General features: G+C 31.5%; 9 protein-coding genes across 10 annotated transcripts; 7 read left to right on the forward strand and 2 right to left on the reverse strand.

Annotated features, from left to right (window-relative positions):
- The first annotated feature begins 765 nt into the window (after positions 1-765).
- On the forward strand, positions 766-2,182 carry LOC109606426 (regulator of nonsense transcripts 3A). Its single transcript, XM_020022982.2, has one exon. It carries the CDS (start codon positions 821-823, stop codon positions 2,081-2,083), a length of 1,263 nt encoding a protein of 420 aa, XP_019878541.2. The 5' UTR covers positions 766-820; the 3' UTR covers positions 2,084-2,182.
- A 29-nt stretch (positions 2,183-2,211) lies between these two features.
- Positions 2,212-2,985, reverse strand: LOC109606425 (alpha-crystallin B chain-like). The gene has a single exon (XM_020022981.2). It carries the CDS (start codon positions 2,840-2,842, stop codon positions 2,312-2,314), a length of 531 nt encoding a protein of 176 aa, XP_019878540.2. The 5' UTR covers positions 2,843-2,985; the 3' UTR covers positions 2,212-2,311.
- A 599-nt stretch (positions 2,986-3,584) lies between these two features.
- Positions 3,585-4,070, forward strand: LOC109606422 (alpha-crystallin B chain). The gene has a single exon (XM_020022979.1). It carries the CDS (start codon positions 3,585-3,587, stop codon positions 4,068-4,070), a length of 486 nt encoding a protein of 161 aa, XP_019878538.1.
- Positions 4,071-4,525: 455 nt separating this feature from the next.
- Positions 4,526-9,604, reverse strand: LOC126264868 (alpha-crystallin B chain-like). 2 transcript variants are annotated; one of them, XM_049964510.1, is made up of 2 exons: positions 9,260-9,604; positions 4,526-4,752 (listed from the first exon to the last, which is right to left on the reverse strand). In XM_049964510.1, exons 1-2 carry the CDS (start codon positions 9,602-9,604, stop codon positions 4,603-4,605), a joined length of 495 nt encoding a protein of 164 aa, XP_049820467.1. In that variant the 3' UTR covers positions 4,526-4,602. The 2 variants fall into 2 exon arrangements, with proteins under 2 accessions (XP_049820467.1, XP_049820466.1); XM_049964509.1 differs by lacking the exon at positions 9,260-9,604 and adding an exon at positions 7,389-7,824.
- A 728-nt stretch (positions 9,605-10,332) lies between these two features.
- On the forward strand, positions 10,333-11,029 carry LOC109605651 (heat shock protein 23-like). The gene has a single exon (XM_020022246.2). The coding sequence runs from the start codon at positions 10,447-10,449 to the stop codon at positions 10,963-10,965; it is 519 nt and encodes a 172-aa protein (XP_019877805.1). The 5' UTR covers positions 10,333-10,446; the 3' UTR covers positions 10,966-11,029.
- Positions 11,030-12,390: 1,361 nt separating this feature from the next.
- On the forward strand, positions 12,391-13,149 carry LOC109605644 (protein lethal(2)essential for life-like). The gene has a single exon (XM_020022237.2). The coding sequence runs from the start codon at positions 12,454-12,456 to the stop codon at positions 12,991-12,993; it is 540 nt and encodes a 179-aa protein (XP_019877796.1). The 5' UTR covers positions 12,391-12,453; the 3' UTR covers positions 12,994-13,149.
- Positions 13,150-14,269: 1,120 nt separating this feature from the next.
- Positions 14,270-15,032, forward strand: LOC109605646 (protein lethal(2)essential for life-like). The gene has a single exon (XM_020022241.2). The coding sequence runs from the start codon at positions 14,336-14,338 to the stop codon at positions 14,876-14,878; it is 543 nt and encodes a 180-aa protein (XP_019877800.1). The 5' UTR covers positions 14,270-14,335; the 3' UTR covers positions 14,879-15,032.
- Positions 15,033-16,495: 1,463 nt separating this feature from the next.
- Positions 16,496-17,260, forward strand: LOC109605655 (protein lethal(2)essential for life-like). Its single transcript, XM_020022251.2, has one exon. It carries the CDS (start codon positions 16,561-16,563, stop codon positions 17,101-17,103), a length of 543 nt encoding a protein of 180 aa, XP_019877810.1. The 5' UTR covers positions 16,496-16,560; the 3' UTR covers positions 17,104-17,260.
- Positions 17,261-17,478: 218 nt separating this feature from the next.
- On the forward strand, positions 17,479-19,445 carry LOC109605654 (phenylalanine--tRNA ligase alpha subunit). The gene is made up of 3 exons (XM_020022249.2): positions 17,479-17,813; positions 17,942-18,644; positions 18,697-19,445. Exons 1-3 carry the CDS (start codon positions 17,603-17,605, stop codon positions 19,274-19,276), a joined length of 1,494 nt encoding a protein of 497 aa, XP_019877808.1. The 5' UTR covers positions 17,479-17,602; the 3' UTR covers positions 19,277-19,445.
- Positions 19,446-19,474: the final 29 nt, after the last annotated feature.

Here is a 19,474-nt window from a genome sequence, read left to right on the forward strand (position 1 = left end):
GAAACTCTAAGATATAATTGTTGAAAATGGCAAATAAACATTATTTATAATAAACAATATAAATAAATGCTCTGTATATTAAAATATAAAATATTAATAATACAAAGTGTAAACTGCAGTTTATTTCGATATTATAAAAAATATTATAAGAAGTAGACAAACACCCAGTTTTTCTACCAAGACATGAGTTTGGAAACCCCTTAAATTTAATTTATTTTGACCCTCCATCAGTATTATTAAGCTTCTCATTGTAGTGTGAATTAAAAATATTAGTTTTAATCATGACAAAGCGAAAGTAAATCCCAATGGCTTTACGAAAACAAATTGTAGACTTTAGAAATGAGGATTTGTCGCACAATCGATCATTTTATTTTTGTTTTATTATTCGAAAATTAAATTGTTTAATAAGGTTTCCAAACTCATTGCCAAATAAAATGTTTAATTAAGCATTTTAAAGCATTTCTTTAAAAGGATGCACCGACTTGGTGGTGATAAATAATAGGAACCTTAATGCCGAATGTTACTCTTTGGACATTCTAGAAGAACATGTCGTGCCCTTTTATCGGTCCAATTTTTTTACTAATACAGGATAATGCACAACGAATAATCAATTATTATTGGTGTGATGCGTTAATTTCTCGGAACAGTGCATTTTGAAGTATTTTTATTTTATCAAGTTAACCTTTATTTAAATATTTTTGATTAATAAAAAAATAATAATACGTTTCTATGATCTTTTGAATAAAACATAATAAGTATTGTTAATTAGACATTTACGTGTCAATTTGTACATAAACTAAAACGTTGTGGAGATTGTAAGATGTCACGAAACAACAGATCACACGAGGAAAAAAATAAACTATTTACAAAAGTCGTAATAAGACGGTTGCCCCCCACAATCAACATGGAAACGTTCCTATTTCAAATTTCGCCCGCCCCGGACTACAACTACACATACTTGGCGAAAGGAGACGCCAACATGGGAACAAATTGCTTCTCCCGCGTCTATATAAACTTCGTTAATCCCTACGACGTCTTCGAATTCAAGGAACGGTTCGATAATTACGTGTTTTTGGACACCAAGGGATACAAGTATCCCGCCGTTGTGGAATATGCCTCGTTTCAAAAGATACCGAAAAGAAGACAGAGATCCAGAGGGGACCCGAAATGCGGCACAATTGAGTCGGATCCCGCGTATCAGGAGTTCGAAAAAATGATTAACAAACCGATTGAATACGAAGAAAAACAAGAATACACGCTTCAGTTCACGCCGGAGAACAAAAACGAACCAACGACTCCTCTGTTAGAGTACATCAAAAATAAAAGGGCCGAGAGACGGAGATATTGGGAAAGCTATCGGGAAGAACGGAAGAGGCGGGAATTGGAGAAGAGAAAGGAACGTGATGATGAAAGGAATAGAAATATTGATGAAAAATCAATCAAAACTATCGTGATTAAACCGCAAGGAAAGTTTACGAAAGAGGAAAAAGTAACCGAAGAGGAGGTTGATAGTGATACTGATAAAGCGGAACATTTAGAGGGGAGGTCGGCAAAACCGTACGATAGGTCTCCGTATTATAAAAACAAAGATAAAAAATATGATGACAGCAAAAAGGACAAACCAAAGTTTAAAATGTATCCGGAGAGACGAGATTATAAAAGATCTGACGATCGTGGTTATGGAAATAAAAGTGACTATAATAAAAACCAAAAGTACTGTTATAAAAAAGATAATTACGAAGGTTACAGACCGTATAGGTTGGATGAAGTTCCTTGGGTAGAAAGCAAACCGTTTTCTAAAAAGGTTAGGAAATATAGTGAAAAACGAGAGGAAAGGAAGAAGGCTGAACAAAGAAAATTTGAATTAGCTGAAAAAAAGAAAAAAGACAAATTGACACTATTAAAATCATCTGACAAAATAGAGGTGGTTAATAATTCTACGCAGGAAGCAAACAAAATTTCAGAGAAACCTGAGGAACAGAAAGTTGAAAAGAACGAAACTGGACAGGGTGCAAATTTGAATATAGATCAACAACCCCCAACTATTTACAAACAGGAAAATTTAAATGTAAATTCTAAGTGAGCAGTGACGTTAAATAAAGTTTAATGTGCTTTAAATATTAGATACACTGAATTTTCGGTACCAACGGTTTATTGACCTAAAGATGGCTTTTAAAACCAAATGCGTTTTTTTAAAAATAAGACTTCAAGTAACTTATGTAATATCTTTAATAAATATTTATACAAAATACAAAAGTAAAAATAAAATACTGCTTAATAATAATTAACAGTCTTATAAAATTGTAACTAGCTAATTATCATTTTGGCTTTCCTTATTTTCTACTTTTTGTACAGGTTGGTCAGTTCTAACAATAGGTATTTCCTTATATTCTATTGGATTAACATTAATTTTTGGCGCTACGATGGTCAACACTCCATCAGAAGACAGTCTTGATTCTACTTTGGTCAAGTCGAAACCCTTGGGAACGGTAAATTTACGTACGAAGTGTCTTGAAATGGACCCATGTTCATCTCCTTTTTCCTCGTGTTTACCTTCAACTGCAATCACATTTTCTCCAACCAATTTCACGTTGATTTCCTCCGGCGTGAAGTGTTGAACATCGAAACTCCTGTGGAATGCTTTATCAGTCTGTCGTTTAATTTGTGGTATTCTTTGAGATTCTGGTTTTGAAACATTCTTCTTTTGTGTTACATTTTCCAGCACATTAGACAAAATCATCATTGGATGTATTATGTCTTCCGGAGAAATGACAATTTCTCTTTTTTGTGGACTTGGGCTGATAAGAAAGCAGGAACCATCAAACACTGGATGATAAAACATTGTGATCAAAAGTTTTCACTCTCAATTAACTATTAACTGAACGGTAAACTCTTGGTTTAGTAAGCACCAATACTAGCTTGGAATTCAAACTGATTATGATAAGCGGGAACGTAACGCGTCGATTATATAGTTCGAGCAAAATTTCTAGACGTCTCTAGTGTTTTCTGGCAACAATCACACGTCAGCCTCCGCTTTCTCGATCGAACGGAACATTCGAGTCCAATGTTCGCAGTAGTTAGGCCAGTATCTATGATTCATACAATGATATGTAACATTAACCTTTGTTGAGTTAGGTTAGATAGTAAACAACTATTTTATATAGGCACAATTAATTTTTTCCAAATTCATGTATATTTTATTATACACCATTATAAATTAACCATTAACAAATATCAAAATGTCCTCATTGTCACAAAAATTATTTACTGAATATTTTTTTTGGCTGCCAAATTATTGCTATAATAATTATAATAAAAAATTGGGATAATAAAATATTTTTGATTATTTAATTTCTTGGCCCCAACTTAAGAAACCAAAAAGTTTACAATTAAATTAAAATTAATAAAAATTTTAAGAAGGGGAAAAATTGACAGATAATATTACTAGTCAGTGTCTATGACTGGCGATTTTCGACTAAAACAATCTAGATCCTTCCATGGCAATATATAAAGGCAAAACAATTTGTCACAACCATTCAGTTTGATTTTAACAGTTTTCAGTACGCTCACATCCAATTATCATCATGGAGTTCTTACACTTCCTCAACAATTCGTGCGATTTTGAGAAAATCTCCAGCGAATTGTTGAACAACGAAGAAATTCAAACGCAACTAGCTTTGTTGGCTAGTTTGTTCACGCCTAATTGCCCGAAGAAAACCAGTGAAAAAGGATTCGGTGAATGTTCCAAAAATTCTAACCAATCTGCCAGAGATAATTTTGAATTAAACTTGGACATGCAACATTTCCAACCTGAAGACATCAAGGTGAAAATTGACAACAATAACGTGATAGTTGTGGAAGCTGAACATGGAGAAAAAGACGACGAAACTGGAAAGGTGTCGAGACGTTTTATGAAGAAGATAGAATTGCCGGAAGAATACGATGCGACACACTTGTCATCTCGGTTTACATCAAATGGAGTTCTTAAAGTCACAGCGCCGAAGAAGTCCACAAGCGATGATGAGAAAGAAATTCCTGTTATCCAAGAAAATAAGGTGAAGGGAGGATAATCTATTTTAGTCATTTTTTAGTTATGTATCAACCATTTTATTTTGGCTGTGGAATATATTAATTTACTAAATAAATACTATATGTTAATGGAAAAATTGTTTTATTTTTTTATAAAAATATAATATACTGAGAGAAATAATAATTAAGGGTGTTTAATTTAATTTTAAACATTTTCCAAATTTCATTCTCTTTAATTTTTTATTATTATATAATTTTACAATTAACTTTTTTAATTCAATATCTCTGTTAGTAAGTCACAAACTATTTATTATTTTGTATCTTATTTAATCTAAATAAAACCTAAAAATTTATTTTGTATAATAAAATACAATATTTACGCATCTTTTTTGAATTTTTCAATAATTTAATTGTTAAAAAAATCACAAAAATGATTTTTTTACAATTTGAATAAATTATAAATTCACTAATACCTGGCTAGGAATGAAGGACAATATATATTTGACTAGTTTATTTTTTATAAAAAAATACAAAATGTTAAACTTTCCACATTACAAATTACTTAAAATATACTTATTTCTCATTCTCATTTTCATTTTTTCTTAATTTCTTAACTGGTTCGTCAGTTCTAATAATTGGAATTTCCCTATACTCTACAGGACTAGATTCAATTTTTGGCACAATAATACTTAATACTCCATCTGAGGAAAGTCTGGTTTCCACCTTGGACATGTCGAAGTCCTTTGGAATGACGTATTTACGAATAAAATGCCTTGAAATGGTTCCATGTTCGTCTCCTTTCTCCTCGTGTTTGCACTCAACCGCGATAACGTTGTGATCAACCAAAGTAACTTTAATTTCTTCTGGCATGAAGTGTTGAACATCCAAACTCACACGGAATGCATCTTGAGATTCACGACTAATTTGCGTTACTTGTTGAGACTGTCTTGGTTTTCTGTCTTCTTGCATCCCATTCTCCAATAAATTGGATAAAATCACCATAGGTTTGATGATGTCTTCCGGTGAAATGATAATTTCTCTTGTACGTGGATATGTAAAATACTGGGAACGGTTTAACAATGGATGAAACATTGTGTTACAGTTTTATAAAAAAACTCAGCAAACGAAATTTCAATGTTTGTAAAACACCGGGCCTACTAGAGTAGCAACCAATCGCTTTGAATTCAAACTGGTTATGATGAGCGGGAACGCAGCGCGCCGGTTTTATAGTTCAATCGAAATTTCTAGACGTCTCTAGTGTTTTCTGGCAACAATCACACGACAGCCTCGCAACAATAGAACATTCGAATTCCAAATTTTCTCGAAATATTTCCAATTTATTGGCTAAATATTATTTTTACTAAGATTATTAATATTTTGTAAGGCTGAAATAAAATATTAATGATTACATATTCATATTAATTTCAATGGTAAATATATGGTATTAGATATTAGATTAGATTAGATATTTTTAACAATATTTTAAGAATATATTTATGTTGGTTCATTTATCAAACAAAATAATATTATTAAAATAGTTTTATTTATTAATTTAAATGTGCATTTTAGAAAATTCATTCCGCTTAATATAAACATGACACAATATATTAATACCTTTTTCTTCTTTTTAAGATAAAATAATGAATTGTTGTATTTCTATTAGCTCCATCTTTTACGTTTCATGTTATTGGATTTAAACTCTTCTACTAAACACTAGGTAACGCCGATGGCCGGTGAATTCCTCTCCTTATTATCTTACCAGCCTTTCCATGTTGTCGTTCAATATAACGTTCGTTGAACAACAACCGAATTTGCAACGTCGCTCTATTCTAATACTTCCTAACAATATTGTTCTATATCTTATATATTTATTTTGACTCTCGAACAATTTAGTTTCGAAGAAAATTCCCCGTAAGTAGTAAATACTAATGAGCCATACTTTCGAAATTTCTTGGGTTGCTACAATAATAATAATAATAATAATAATAATTGCTATAATTACGAATGGTAGCCTTAAAGAAATATATATATACATACAGTATATATATATATATATATATATATATATATATATATATATATATATATATATATATATATATATAAATATAACGATGTTACGAAAAACGTAAAAATTTACTAAAAACGTAAAGTGACCTAATTCCATACGATCATTTTCCATACGATGAAAATCAGTACGATCACAATACATATGGTCATTTTCCATACGATCAAAATTCATACGATCATTTTCCAAATGATTAAAATCCATACGATCATTTTCCATGTAATCAAAATCTATACGATCATTTTCCATACGATCAAAATCCATACGATTAAAATCCATACGATTAAAATCCATACGATTATTTTCCATACGATAAAAATTCATACGATCATTTTCCATACGATCAAAAAATCCATACGATCAATTTCCATACAATTAATATTTATAGGATTAAAATCTATACGATTAAATTCGTACTGATTAAATTACATAGTTTCACTTTAATAACGTTAAGGATTTTTATTTTTTTACTATACTAATTTCCTGAAATACATTAAAAAAATAATTCTAATTCTTCCTGGATTCCCAAAAAATTACTAAAAACGTAAGAAATAACTAAAAGACATAATCATTTTATTAAAAGAACAATTCTTTTTAATTTAAATTAATTTTATGATTAACAGCTGTACCCGAGATTCGCCCGGGAGGCGCCCGACGTGACGGCCCAGTGGTAGATTAACGAACTTACTTAAGGAAATAAGTAGGCCATTTAAAAAATTGAGAAAACATACATAATTATAAAATGAGTATAATCTATAAACTACTTACCATTACTAGTTTATTTTCAAATTTCGAATACAAGAATAAATAAATAAAATACAATTAATATAATTTTTTTAAATCTAATTTTGTCTTCCGTTTTCTTTTTTTTATTTTTAATTCTTATTTTATTTACTTTTCTGCCACATTTATTTATCTACTTAATGCCATTACTTTGGACTTAACCAACTCAATATCAACTAAGAAAAACAGTAAGTAGGTCATTTAAAAATTTGACAAAATATATATAATTATAAATTAAGTGAATATACTCAAACCACTTATTATTAAAACACAAATATATTTTTAACTACTTTATTTTCAAATTTCAAATACAAAAATAAATAAATAAATAAAATATAATTAATACAATTTTTAAAACCTAATTTTGCTTTTCATTTTCATTTTCTTTTATTTGTTTAACCGGTTCCCCGGTTCTAATGATTGGAATTTCCTTATATTCTACTGGCTTAGATGAAATCTTTGGTGCAAGAATCGTTAAAACTCCATCTGAGGAAAGTCTGGTTTCCACCTTGGACATGTCGAACTCCTTTGGAATGACGTATTTACGAATAAAATGCCTTGAAATGGATCCATGTTCGTCTCCTTTCTCCTCGTGTTTGCACTCAACTGCGATAACGTTATCACCAACCAAGGTAACTTTAATTTCTTCTGGCATGAAGTGTTGAACATCCAAACTCACACGGAATGCATCTTGAGGATCACGGCTAACTTGCGTTACTTGCTGTGACTGTCTTGGTTTTCTGTCTTCTTGCATCCCATTCTCCAGTAAGTTGGATAAAATCACCATAGGTTTGATGATGTCCTCGGGTGAAATGGTAATTTCTCTCCTATGTGGATAAGTCAAATGAAACATTGTGTTATAGTTTTAATAAAATTGCCAAAAAACAATAGAATCAACGTTTGTAAAACACGGCCTTCTAGGGTAGTAAGCAACCGCTACGAATTCAAACTGGTTATGATGAGCGGGAACGCAACGCGCCGGTTTTATAGTTCAATCGAAATTTCTAGACGTCTCTAGTGTTTTCTCGTAAGAGTAGAACATTCAAATTTCAATCTTTCGCGAAATATTCCCAACTTATTGATTAAATACAGTTTCTGTTAATATTAATGTTTTATAACGTTCAAATAGAATTAATCTTGAACAAAATATTACCAATTACATATTCTTATTAATTACAACATTAAATATACATAGTTTTATAATATTACAGGTTAAATTTATCTTTTAATAAAAAATAAAATAATATTATTACAATAATTTTGTTAATTTTAAATACACACATTTTTGAAATTTCTTCATATTTAATGTAAATGTAACAACAGTATTTTGAAGTCTTTTTCATCAAAAAAAAAAAAATAATTGTTTTTCTGTGAGCAGCATTTCTTACGTTTCAAGTTATTGCTTTTAAGTTTTACTATCAACCACTAGGCGGCACCTACGGCAAGATAATTCTCCTCAGCGTGTCTATGAGATCGTTCGAAATAACATTCCTTTTTTAACACACTATAAGCGAGTCGGGTAAAAATACCCGTCTCGAGAACTGTTGATTGTTAGTGGACCGGGTAATTTTTACCTTTTTGAATGTGCTTACTTTAAAAGCTGGGTGAGATAATTTTACTCTATTGGTTTACATACGGAATTGAAAGAATTACCTCTTATTTTTTGTTATAATTCAACAACTTAGTTTGGACTATTTTGCTGCCCGCCTATAGTGTGTTAACATAACAACAGGCCCTGCAATATTGTTGTATTTTTATGTTGTCTTGAACTGTGTATGTTACAAATAAAGATTCTAATACTTTCCTAACAATATTGTTCTATATATTTTTTAATTTGTCCGTTATAAAAATTTGTATATTTTAATATTTTTCAATATGGATGTTTTTATATTAAAAAAAAACAAAAATTTAGCTATATATATTATTAAAAACCATTCTTTATTTCTATGATATTATAATGACATTAAGGACTATTATTATTTGATATATTATTGAAAAATTATTTACTTTTCTGGACACATTTATTTAACTACTTTGGTGTTAACCAACTCAATATCAAATAAGAAAATCATCATTTAAAAATTTGAGAAAATATACATAATTATAAATTAAGTGAATATACTCAAACCACTTATTAAAACACAAATATATTTTTAACTACTTTATTTTCAAATTTCAAATACAAAAATAAATAAATAAATAAAATATAATTAATACAATTTTTAAAACCTAATTTTGCTTTTCATTTTCATTTTCTTTTATTTGTTTAACCGGTTCCCCGGTTCTAATGATTGGAATTTCCTTATATTCTACTGGCTTAGATGAAATCTTTGGTGCAAGAATCGTTAAAACTCCATCTGAGGAAAGTCTGGTTTCCACCTTGGACATGTCGAACTCCTTTGGAATGACGTATTTACGAATAAAATGCCTTGAAATGGATCCATGTTCGTCTCCTTTCTCCTCGTGTTTGCACTCAACTGCGATAACGTTATCACCAACCAAGGTAACTTTAATTTCTTCTGGCATGAAGTGTTGAACATCCAAACTCACACGGAATGCATCTTGAGGATCACGGCTAACTTGCGTTACTTGCTGAGACTGTCTTGGTTTCCTGTCTTCTTGCATCCCATTCTCCAGTAAGTTGGATAAAATCACCATAGGTTTGATGATGTCCTCCGGAGAAATGATAATTTCTCTCCTACGTGGATAAGTCAAATGAAACATTGTGTTATAGTTTTAATAAAACTGCCAAAAAACAATGGAATCAACGTTTGTAAAACACGGCCTTCTAAGGTAGTAAACAACCGCTACGAATTCAAACTGGTTATGATGAGCGGGAACGCAGCGCGCCGGTTTTATAGTTCCATCGAAATTTCTAGACGTCTCTAGTGTTTGCTCTCAACAATGAAAAATCAATTCTCATGTTTGAGTGACATATGAAATATTATTTTATCAAATAAATAATAATATTAATATAATAGTTTTTTAAATTATATATTTTTGAATAGAGGATAATTAAATAAGCTTCTTCGAAAAATAAAAATTTAAATATAATGGAAAATACTCTTTTTTTACATAGAGCTAATTATAAATTTGCAAATGTAATAAAATGACATTTATTATTATTATTGCATTTCATTTATGTATTTATTTTTTCTAATAAAATAAACATAGTTTATTTTTAAATTTTAAATGCACCGGACGGATATACGCCATTTTTTCTATTTATTTTGAATAATTGAAAAGAACTCAGGTTAATTGGGGTTTCTAGAATTACTCTTAACAATTTATTACAATTTAATATTTTATTAACATAAAATTTTAAATAAAAATATATTCTAAATATATGTAATTTATATTCTTAATTTCAATGGTTTTAGTTAGCGCTTTGTCTTTCCCTCAATTGCACAGTAAGGTTTCCACAACATCGATTTGCGCTGGATTGAGTTGGGTGTTCCAATGTTGTGAAATATCATGATTCATAATAGTGTGCATATAAAACCTCGGAAAACATCGTTAGTTCACACTACACTTTTCAACGTTAAGTGTACAACAACAGCATCAAAATGGAATTCGGGTGGCATCACGGACACGGTCACGGTCCGAGACACGGCCGTATCGGCAGGCCCAGAGGTCCCTGCGACAGGAGACCGTTCGACTTCAGATTCGGTGACAACAGGTTCGGTTTCGATGTGACGGTTGACCCTCACGAGTTCATAAGGGGTTTTGGCGACGTTTTCAATCCACCACCGCAAAGACAACGCCGCGACGTGACTACGTTCCGTCTCCAGTTGGATATGCAGCAGTTCGAGGCGGATCAAATCAAAGTGAAAGTGTCGAACGAAAATACGATAGTGGTTGAGGCCAAGCACGAGAACAAACCGGACGAGTACGGGACCGTGTCCAGGCATTTCCAGAGGAAGATCGTCCTGCCACAGGAGTACGACATAGCCAAGGTCGAAAGTCGATTTTCCATGAGTGGAGTGCTAACCATTACCGCACCCCGGAAGGATGGAGGCGAAGTCGAAATCCAAGTCATTCACGATGATGATGAAGTTGAGATGAACGTGGAGCCTCATGATTAATTATTTGTACTGTGATATTTATAGAGTCTGTGTATACAAATAAAGTTCTATGTTTAGAATGATATTTTTGTCTCTGACCATGACCTGTAGAATTTTAGCGGAAATTAAACACAATAACTGTATAAACAATACAGTTTTAAATAAGGTATATAAACAAATATTGTTATTTATTGTTTAAATTACTTTTAATGAAATTCGACAGCATGATGTTACTTAATATTTTTTCAAATAATTTATTTATAAGTCCAGTCTAAAATAATCAACAAAACAAGCCTTAATCAAATTGACCTCCAAAGTCAGTTGGTCTATTATCTTTTTGCAAGTCAAATTTGCATTATTTTTATAATATGTATCTAACGATGTTAAATATTTGGAGATGCTGTTACTTTTATGATATTAATCGTAGGTCTTTTAAAAATATAAATAAGATAAATGTTGTCGGGGTAAATTTTATTTGCATTGTGTCTAGAATATTCCACTCACACTCAAACATACGTGCATTTTTATGTTGACTTTTTGTTGTTGTCACTGTTATATCAAGCTCAATATTTTAAATATTAAAAGTAAGTTGTAAAAATATTTTATTTATGTTTTGTATTTGGATCATGACCTACACAATTCTACGGGATACACCGGAAGTACATCAGTTAAATAACACAAATAAATTTATATATGTTTACATTTATATACGGTGTTGAAACTTCAAGCATAAAGAGTACTCAAACCGACAACGTCGAAACTGTCTGGATGTAATCGAGTTTGCAATCAATAAAACGAGCATTAACCGTGTGACCGTGACCTTGACATAAACATCCCTTGTACACATATTTTTTTAGATTTTAAGTTGAATGAGAAATAATTCTCTATCCTGTATATAAGTGATGATCTCATCAAAACAAATTTTATTTAATCATAAAGTAAATATGTTATCTAAATCTAATATTTTGTAGAAAAATAATAAAATGATTAAATTGAATTTTTAGATATATAATTTATATCTTAAAAACATTTTAGGTTTTAATTACTTGATTAGATTAATAACTTGTAATACAAATGTATCTGTAAAGTAATTTGTATTAATTAATTAATTGAAACTATCAAAAAGATGCATTTTTATAATAAAATATCACAGACTTGGTAAGTCTTACCAAATTTTTGTAAAATACAAAAATATTTTAATTGCTGTGTTTTTTTTTTCCAATTGTCGGTACGTTAGTGTCACACTTTTGTGACTGAAAGTATTCGATGTACACTGATGATACAATTTTGTTGAATACTGGAATGCTGGGCCCTTTTATTAATAATTCAAGATTAATCCAGAATATATTCCCAACGTTCTCGATTGTTCCTCCAGTGCCATGATGGCACTGCCATCTAGTAACCGGCTTTAACTTATAAAAGGCGGAACAACGTGAGAATTTGCACAGTTCAATTCCACTAGTCGTTGCGAGTGTGTCGGACGGAAGCGAATCATTCAAAATTTCCAAAATGTCTCTGCTGCCATTCTTCAGTGACTACCACTTCTACCGTCCATCCAGACTGTTGGACCAGCATTTCGGTTTGGGATTGGGACCGGAGGATCTGCTCGAACCCCTTACGGTTCCCAGACAATTGACCCGCTGTCCTGCTGGTTACATGAGACCCTGGAGATCTGCCGCCTCCCGTCTGGACGAAGGATCGACCGTTGAATTCGGCAAGGATAAATTCAACGTGAACCTGGACGTGCAGCAGTTCAAGCCGGAGGAAATCACCGTCAAAGTTGTCGGCGATAATACTCTGATGGTTGAAGCCAAACACGAGGAAAGGGAGGACGAACACGGTTACATTTCGAGACACTTTGTTAGGAAGTACGTCGTACCGAAGAAGTACGATATTCATCAGATCAACAGTAAACTTTCCTCCGATGGAGTGTTGAGCATTTCCGCCCCGAATGTTAGCGACAACGCCATCGAACACCGGGAGATTCCGATTGAGAGAACTGGTGAACCAGCAAGGAAAATCGAACAGAAAAAGGAAGCGGAGAAATGAATTAATTTGTATATTTACTTAACCGTTTTAAAATTAAGTCTGAATTTAATATCACAAAATTGTCTGAGTATGTTTGTATTAATGTTAATTTAGAATATTGTAGCTTTAGGTATAATTCCAATGTGATTATAATTTTTAATTGAAATAAAGTTTTTTTAATATGATGTGGGTTTTTCATTAAACATTACATCCCATTTTTTTTTGAAAATTTGGTGCATATAAATTAAATACATTTTAAATATTTTATATATAAATGTATGTGTATAATTTAAAACTTCAATCATATATAGAACTTAATCTGATAGTTGATAATACAGAAACTCTGTATTTCTGTTACAGAATTCTGTTATGTAAAGCTTAATAACATAATATTGTTAATAATCTTGTTTGAAAAATGGACACTCAAAAAATTTATCACCATTATTAAAATGAGAGAGTTTTCTAGAAATAAAGCTTTTATGTTGTTGACTTCCTACTTTTAAGTATTCTTGTCACAAGGATTCACCATAGGTGTTGTATAGACTATAAGATGTGTCAATGTGTCACTTCTAAATTACAATGCCTTAACAATGAAATGAAATTTTCAGTTTTTTCTTCTGAAAATTATGGTGGAGGAGTACACCGAAAAATTTTGATTGGCTTAGTTGGAAAAACAACAAAAATATTCCATTAGAAAAAAAGATAAATGATTATATATTTGCTTTAATGTTTTGATTAATGTTAAGAGTAAATGTTACTTATATCAATTTGTTAATTTGAAATTTATTATTGTTAATTTTTATTTAGTCTAATTTGAAATGAACTTTTATTTGGACTATATTTTTATTATCCATTTTACTCTTTATTTAAATAAATCTTATTTAATTTTATGTGTCTTTTAATTAAGAATTTTTGGGATAACCATATTTCACGTACTTATTTAGTGTCGACATTATAATTTGTTTCCGTAAAATATGATTGAAGTTTCTCCTGGTCCTTTTTATTTGAAACGGATTACGTTAAATTTTAAAATAATTATTATTAATTCAAGTTCAACTAAGGGTCTTGTATATTATTTATTTTATATAAAATAAAACGATACATATATTAATTCATTCATTCGAACAAATTCACTTACAATAAGATATAGGTTACAAATTAATTTTTCATCAAACTCGGGATCATTCCAGACATCCCTTAAAAGTAAATAATGCAGAGGATTCTAGCAAATTCGTGAGTCCTCTACTGCCATCTAGATCGTTAGCCGGTAAGTATAAAAGCGAAGCCCGCGGAACTATCGACAGTTCAAATTTAGCATTCGTTGTGATCATTACGAGAGCAAACGAAGCCTAAAAATATCAAAATGTCTCTACTGCCGTTTTTCGACGACTTCAACTATATCTCTCGTCCATCCAGACTTCTAGACCAACACTTCGGATTGGGATTGACGCCGGAAGACCTGCTCGAACCGATGACAGTTCCCAGATATTTGACTCGTTGTCCCGCCGGTTACATGAGACCGTGGAGATCTGCAGCCTCTCATTTGGATGAAGGATCGACAATTCAGTTCGGCAAGGATAAATTCAACGTAAACCTGGATGTACAACAGTTCAAACCTGAGGAAATCAAGGTCAAAGTTGTCGGAGACAATACTTTGATGGTTGAGGCTAAGCATGAGGAAAAGGAGGATGAGCACGGTTTTATTTCGAGACACTTTGTTAGAAAATATGTCGTGCCAAAGAATTATGATATTAGTCAGATAAGCAGCAAGCTTTCATCCGATGGAGTGTTGAGCATTTCCGCCCCGAATGTTGATGATAATGCCATCGAACACCGGGAGATTCCAATCGAAAAAACTGGAGAGCCAGTAAGGAAAATTGAACAGAAAAAAGATGTAGAAAAATAAGTTAATAAATTAATTAATTGATAGAAGTTAATAGGTTTACTTAACCGTTTTAAATTTGAGTCTGAATTTAATATCAATGTTAATTTGGTATTTGAGTATATATGTATGAATATTTGTATTTTAATAGTAAGACAATAAAGAATATTTAATTCTATGTAGGTTTTTAATTAATTTACACCCTATTATCAAAAAATTATATATAATTCACATAAAATATGTTAAAAAAATAATTAAAAGTTAAAAATAAAGCAATTTTAAATTGCATGTCTCAAAATAAATATTTATGAGATTCTCTAGTCACGTATGCGTGCGTATAAATTTATCCATGAAGATTCCAGCTGGATAAAATTCTTCTTTAAATAAAACAACTGAATTACTTCTTAGGATCTTATGGTGCACTAATTAATCGACCTGTTGAGTTTTCATGCTCTAACAGAATTAACATATGCAATATGCAACATATTAACTATATTAATATTTAAATTTTACTTGTTTAATTATACTGAAAGTTTTAAGTTATTTTGATCAACAAATAAAAATTGAAAACATTTCCAACTTAGATGCTTTCCCAAAGTACAATTCCATTGAACATGAATAATAAATATTTTATAATTTACAAATTAACTACAGACTACTACGAACTTATCTGATTTTTACTGAATAAAAGTAAAGTTTGTATCTTATAAATTTCAATTATTTAATTGATAATTCTGAATGTAGCTGATACCACCATCATTCGGAGCCCTTTTAATGACGTCAAAATTTTTTCCAGAAATCAAATCTTTAAATTTCCTCTGGTTGTTGCCTTTAGAAATTCTTATTCCAATATACAATTATAAAATACATCTATACGGGACTCCTGTCATCTGTTTTAGGTCAGCCTTGGTCATAAGAATTTTTATTACGAAAGAATCCTAAATAGACTTAAAATGTTCCTGCCACCATCAATTATCTAATAAATTTTAAATTATTCAAAGTACAGCATTCGATATTCTAAAAATTACTGAAACAAAGTATAATGAAAGACAAAATGAACGTAAACCGACAAGAAAAAAAGACAAGTAAACTGATTTATTTATTTTAACGTTTTTAATGTAAGGTTTCATTTAATTTCAAGAAATAATTGGTTGACTTCACTTATATTAGCGTTAACTTACTAATTAAGAATACTAGTGGAAGAATTTGTAATTTTCAGTTTGGATTTATCATATTGTATATTTTTTAAATTTAATATCAATTTCAAATATATTTGAGACAGGTATTAGAATAAATTTTAAATGAAAAAAGGTTTACTTTATTTTAGTCAAAATTACAAATTATGTAACCAAAAATAGCATTAAAATTACTTACACTTACAAGTTCTAAATTGATAAGATAAATTGGAGATAGTTAATTATTATTTTATTAAATATTTATTATTAAATAAAACAATATTAATTCATTCATTCAATCAAATTGGCTAACATTTAGGTTCCAAGTTAATTTTGCATTAAACTCAGGATCATTCTAGAGAGCCGTTGAAGCGAAACAATGCTGTGAATTCTAGCAAATTCATGAGCATTCTGCTGCCATCTAGATCGTCGATACTTAAATATAAAAGCGAAGCGCGCGTAACTACCGACAGTTTAAATTCGACATTCGTTGTAATCATTACGAGAACCAACGAAACGACAAATCTCAAAATGTCTCTGCTACCATTTTTCGACGACTTCAACCATCTCTATCGTCCAACCAGACTTTTGGACCAGCATTTCGGCTTGGGATTGACACCAGAAGATCTGCTCGAACCGCTGACAGTTTCCAGGCATTTGGCCCGTTGTCCTGCAGGTTACATGAGACCCTGGAGATCTGCAGCCTCTCATTTGGACGAGGGATCGACCATTCAATTTGGCAAGGATAAATTCAACGTAAATCTGGATGTGCAACAGTTCAAACCCGAGGAAATCAAGGTCAAAGTTATCGGCAACAATACTTTGATGGTTGAGGCTAAGCATGAAGAAAAGGAGGATGAGCACGGTTACATTTCAAGGCACTTCGTAAGGAAATACGTGGTACCAAAGAACTATGATATTAGTCAAGTAAATAGTAAACTTTCCTCCGATGGAGTTCTAAGCATTTCTGCTCCGAATACTGAAGACAAAGCTATCGAACACCGGGAGATTCCAATTGAAAACACCGGAGAACCCGCCAGGAAAATTGATCAGAAGAAAACAGTTGAGAATTAATTATTTAAAACACATATGTTCTGTGTACATTATTTGCTGTAACATTCTAATTTAAGACTGAATTTAATGTATTTGTTATGTGACAGTATTAGATTGTTGATTATTTTTAATTTTAATTTTGTATTAAGTTTTAAATAAAAAAGGGTTCTGTGAAAAATGCCTTTTTTAAATACATTTTATATAACATGAAACTTCTATACCCAGAAAATAATGTATTTTATCTAAAAATACTTAAAAAATAGTAGCTTTAAATTTTAATACATATAATGAAAGAATATTTTTTTATAAGCATTCGAATTTTTATAAATTTTAATTTTATTGAAATTTATTTTTTTCGAATTAGCTGTCACTGGTGTGACGCACAGAACTGGTGTGACGTCACCTACCATGCACGGCAACCGCTATCTACTAAGTTAACCTCAAATCATACAAAAATTTCATCATTTTATAAAATTATTTAAATTTATTTATTAACAAGAACTAACAAATAAGTGCAACCATGGCAGAATTAAGTGAAAAGATCCTCAAGTATTTATCCGATAGGGATGCAGTGAATACCCTGGATTTGGCAACAGCTTTTAGTGAAGATCATCAAAAAATTGTGGGGGCTTTAAAAAGTATTCAAGCGAATGGTGATTTAGTAACAGCTGATCAAGTCAGTGAAAAAAGACTAGAAGTCACTGATGAAGGCAAACAGATGATTGAAAATGGTAAGGAACTAATTTAATGTTTTTATGAAAAAAACATCTGTTATTTGAAATTATTGTATACTTTTAAATAATTGTTACATGAAATATATTTTTAAAAATTTATTGTAATTGTTATATATTTTTTAAAGGAAGTTATGAAGCAAACATATATAACAGTGTGCCGGAGGCAGGCATTCCTCAAGCAGAACTAATGAAAATACCAAACGCAAAAATCGGATTCAGTAAAGCAATGTCAGCTGGTTGGATTCAAGTTGATAAAAGTTGCAACCCACCTTTGGTAAAAAGAAAAGTACCAAGCATAACTGATACAGTTCAACAAACATTAAAATCAATTCAATCTGGCTCAACTGATGGATTGTCTGACAAAGACAAACAGGAATACAAAAAGCGAAAACTGATACAGGAGATTGTTGTGAAAAGCTTCCTTCTAAAGAAAGGTCCAGAATTCAGTTTAGAATTAAAAAAACTGGAAACTGACCTCACAACTGAAATGCTACTATCGGGCAATTGGAAAGACTTGAAATTCAAGGAGTACAACTTCGACGCACTCGGTGTACCGCCGGAATGCGGTTATTTGCATCCTTTATTGAAAGTTAGGTCGGAATTCAGGCAGATATTTTTAGAAATGGGTTTCTCTGAAATGCCCACCAACAACTACATCGAAAACTCCTTCTGGAACTTTGATGCCCTCTACCAACCCCAGCAACATCCGGCCAGAGATGCGCACGACACTTTCTTCATTTCCGATCCGGCGATCAGCTCTGAGTTTCCCAAAGAATACCTGGAACGGGTCAAAACCACCCACAGTGTAGGAGGATACGGTTCCACCGGGTAATATATTACGATTTCGAATTAAGCAACTGGTTTCACGGTCTTTTTTCAGCTATGGATACGAGTGGAAAATCGAGGAAGCCCAAAAGAACCTCCTCAGAACCCACACCACCGCCGTAAGCGCGCGTATGCTCTACAAATTGGCGCAGCAAAAGGAGTTCAAACCCACCAAGCTGTTCAGTATTGACAAAGTATTCCGTAACGAGACACTGGACGCCACCCATCTAGCAGAGTTCCACCAAGTGGAGGGCGTGATTGCCGACTACAATCTCACCCTTGGCGATCTCATCGGCGTTTTCACCGAATTTTTCAAGAAATTGGGCATCACCGAACTGGAATTCAAGCCGGCATACAATCCATACACTGAACCGAGCATGGAAATTTTCTGCTTCCATCCAGGTCTTGAGAAATGGATCGAAATCGGCAATTCCGGTATCTTTAGGCCAGAAATGTTGCTACCCATGGGTTTACCTGAAGATGTTTGCGTTTTGGCCTGGGGTTTATCCTTAGAGAGGCCCACAATGATTAAGTATGGTTTTAACAATATTAGGGACTTGGTGGGACCTAAGGTAGACTTGGAAATGGTGCAAAAGAGTCCAATTTGTCGGTTAGATAAGACTAAAAAGAATTAGGGAATTGTATTTATTGTTTTTAAAACGTAACTTATTTCTAGATAGGCACAACCAATATAAATTTGCTTTAACAAATGTTTCTTTTTAAAGCAAATATTTTTTATTTAACATTCAGTTTTTGTTATGTTATAACTTTAATACATCCTTAATTACATGATTTACAAACAGATTCATTTAGTATTATTTGACTGAAAATAT

This window comes from Aethina tumida, chromosome 3, assembly GCF_024364675.1.
Source record: "Aethina tumida isolate Nest 87 chromosome 3, icAetTumi1.1, whole genome shotgun sequence".
Lineage (NCBI taxonomy): Eukaryota > Metazoa > Arthropoda > Insecta > Coleoptera > Nitidulidae > Aethina > Aethina tumida.

Excerpts from the sequence above, each read along its gene's own strand:
- LOC109606426 (XM_020022982.2), top strand. The coding sequence starts at position 821 with ATGTCACGAAACAACAGATCACACGAGGAAAAAAATAAACTATTTACA.
- LOC109606425 (XM_020022981.2), bottom strand. The coding sequence starts at position 2,842 with ATGTTTTATCATCCAGTGTTTGATGGTTCCTGCTTTCTTATCAGCCCA.
- LOC109606422 (XM_020022979.1), top strand. The coding sequence starts at position 3,585 with ATGGAGTTCTTACACTTCCTCAACAATTCGTGCGATTTTGAGAAAATC.
- LOC126264868 (XM_049964510.1), bottom strand. The coding sequence starts at position 9,604 with ATGTTTCATTTGACTTATCCACGTAGGAGAGAAATTATCATTTCTCCG. Across the intron at positions 4,753-9,259 it reads AGGAGTTCGACATGTCCAAG|GTGGAAACCAGACTTTCCTC; the intron begins GTGGAAACCAGA and ends GACATGTCCAAG.
- LOC109605651 (XM_020022246.2), top strand. The coding sequence starts at position 10,447 with ATGGAATTCGGGTGGCATCACGGACACGGTCACGGTCCGAGACACGGC.
- LOC109605644 (XM_020022237.2), top strand. The coding sequence starts at position 12,454 with ATGTCTCTGCTGCCATTCTTCAGTGACTACCACTTCTACCGTCCATCC.
- LOC109605646 (XM_020022241.2), top strand. The coding sequence starts at position 14,336 with ATGTCTCTACTGCCGTTTTTCGACGACTTCAACTATATCTCTCGTCCA.
- LOC109605655 (XM_020022251.2), top strand. The coding sequence starts at position 16,561 with ATGTCTCTGCTACCATTTTTCGACGACTTCAACCATCTCTATCGTCCA.
- LOC109605654 (XM_020022249.2), top strand. The coding sequence starts at position 17,603 with ATGGCAGAATTAAGTGAAAAGATCCTCAAGTATTTATCCGATAGGGAT. Across the intron at positions 17,814-17,941 it reads CAAACAGATGATTGAAAATG|GAAGTTATGAAGCAAACATA; the intron begins GTAAGGAACTAA and ends TATTTTTTAAAG. Across the intron at positions 18,645-18,696 it reads GGAGGATACGGTTCCACCGG|CTATGGATACGAGTGGAAAA; the intron begins GTAATATATTAC and ends GTCTTTTTTCAG.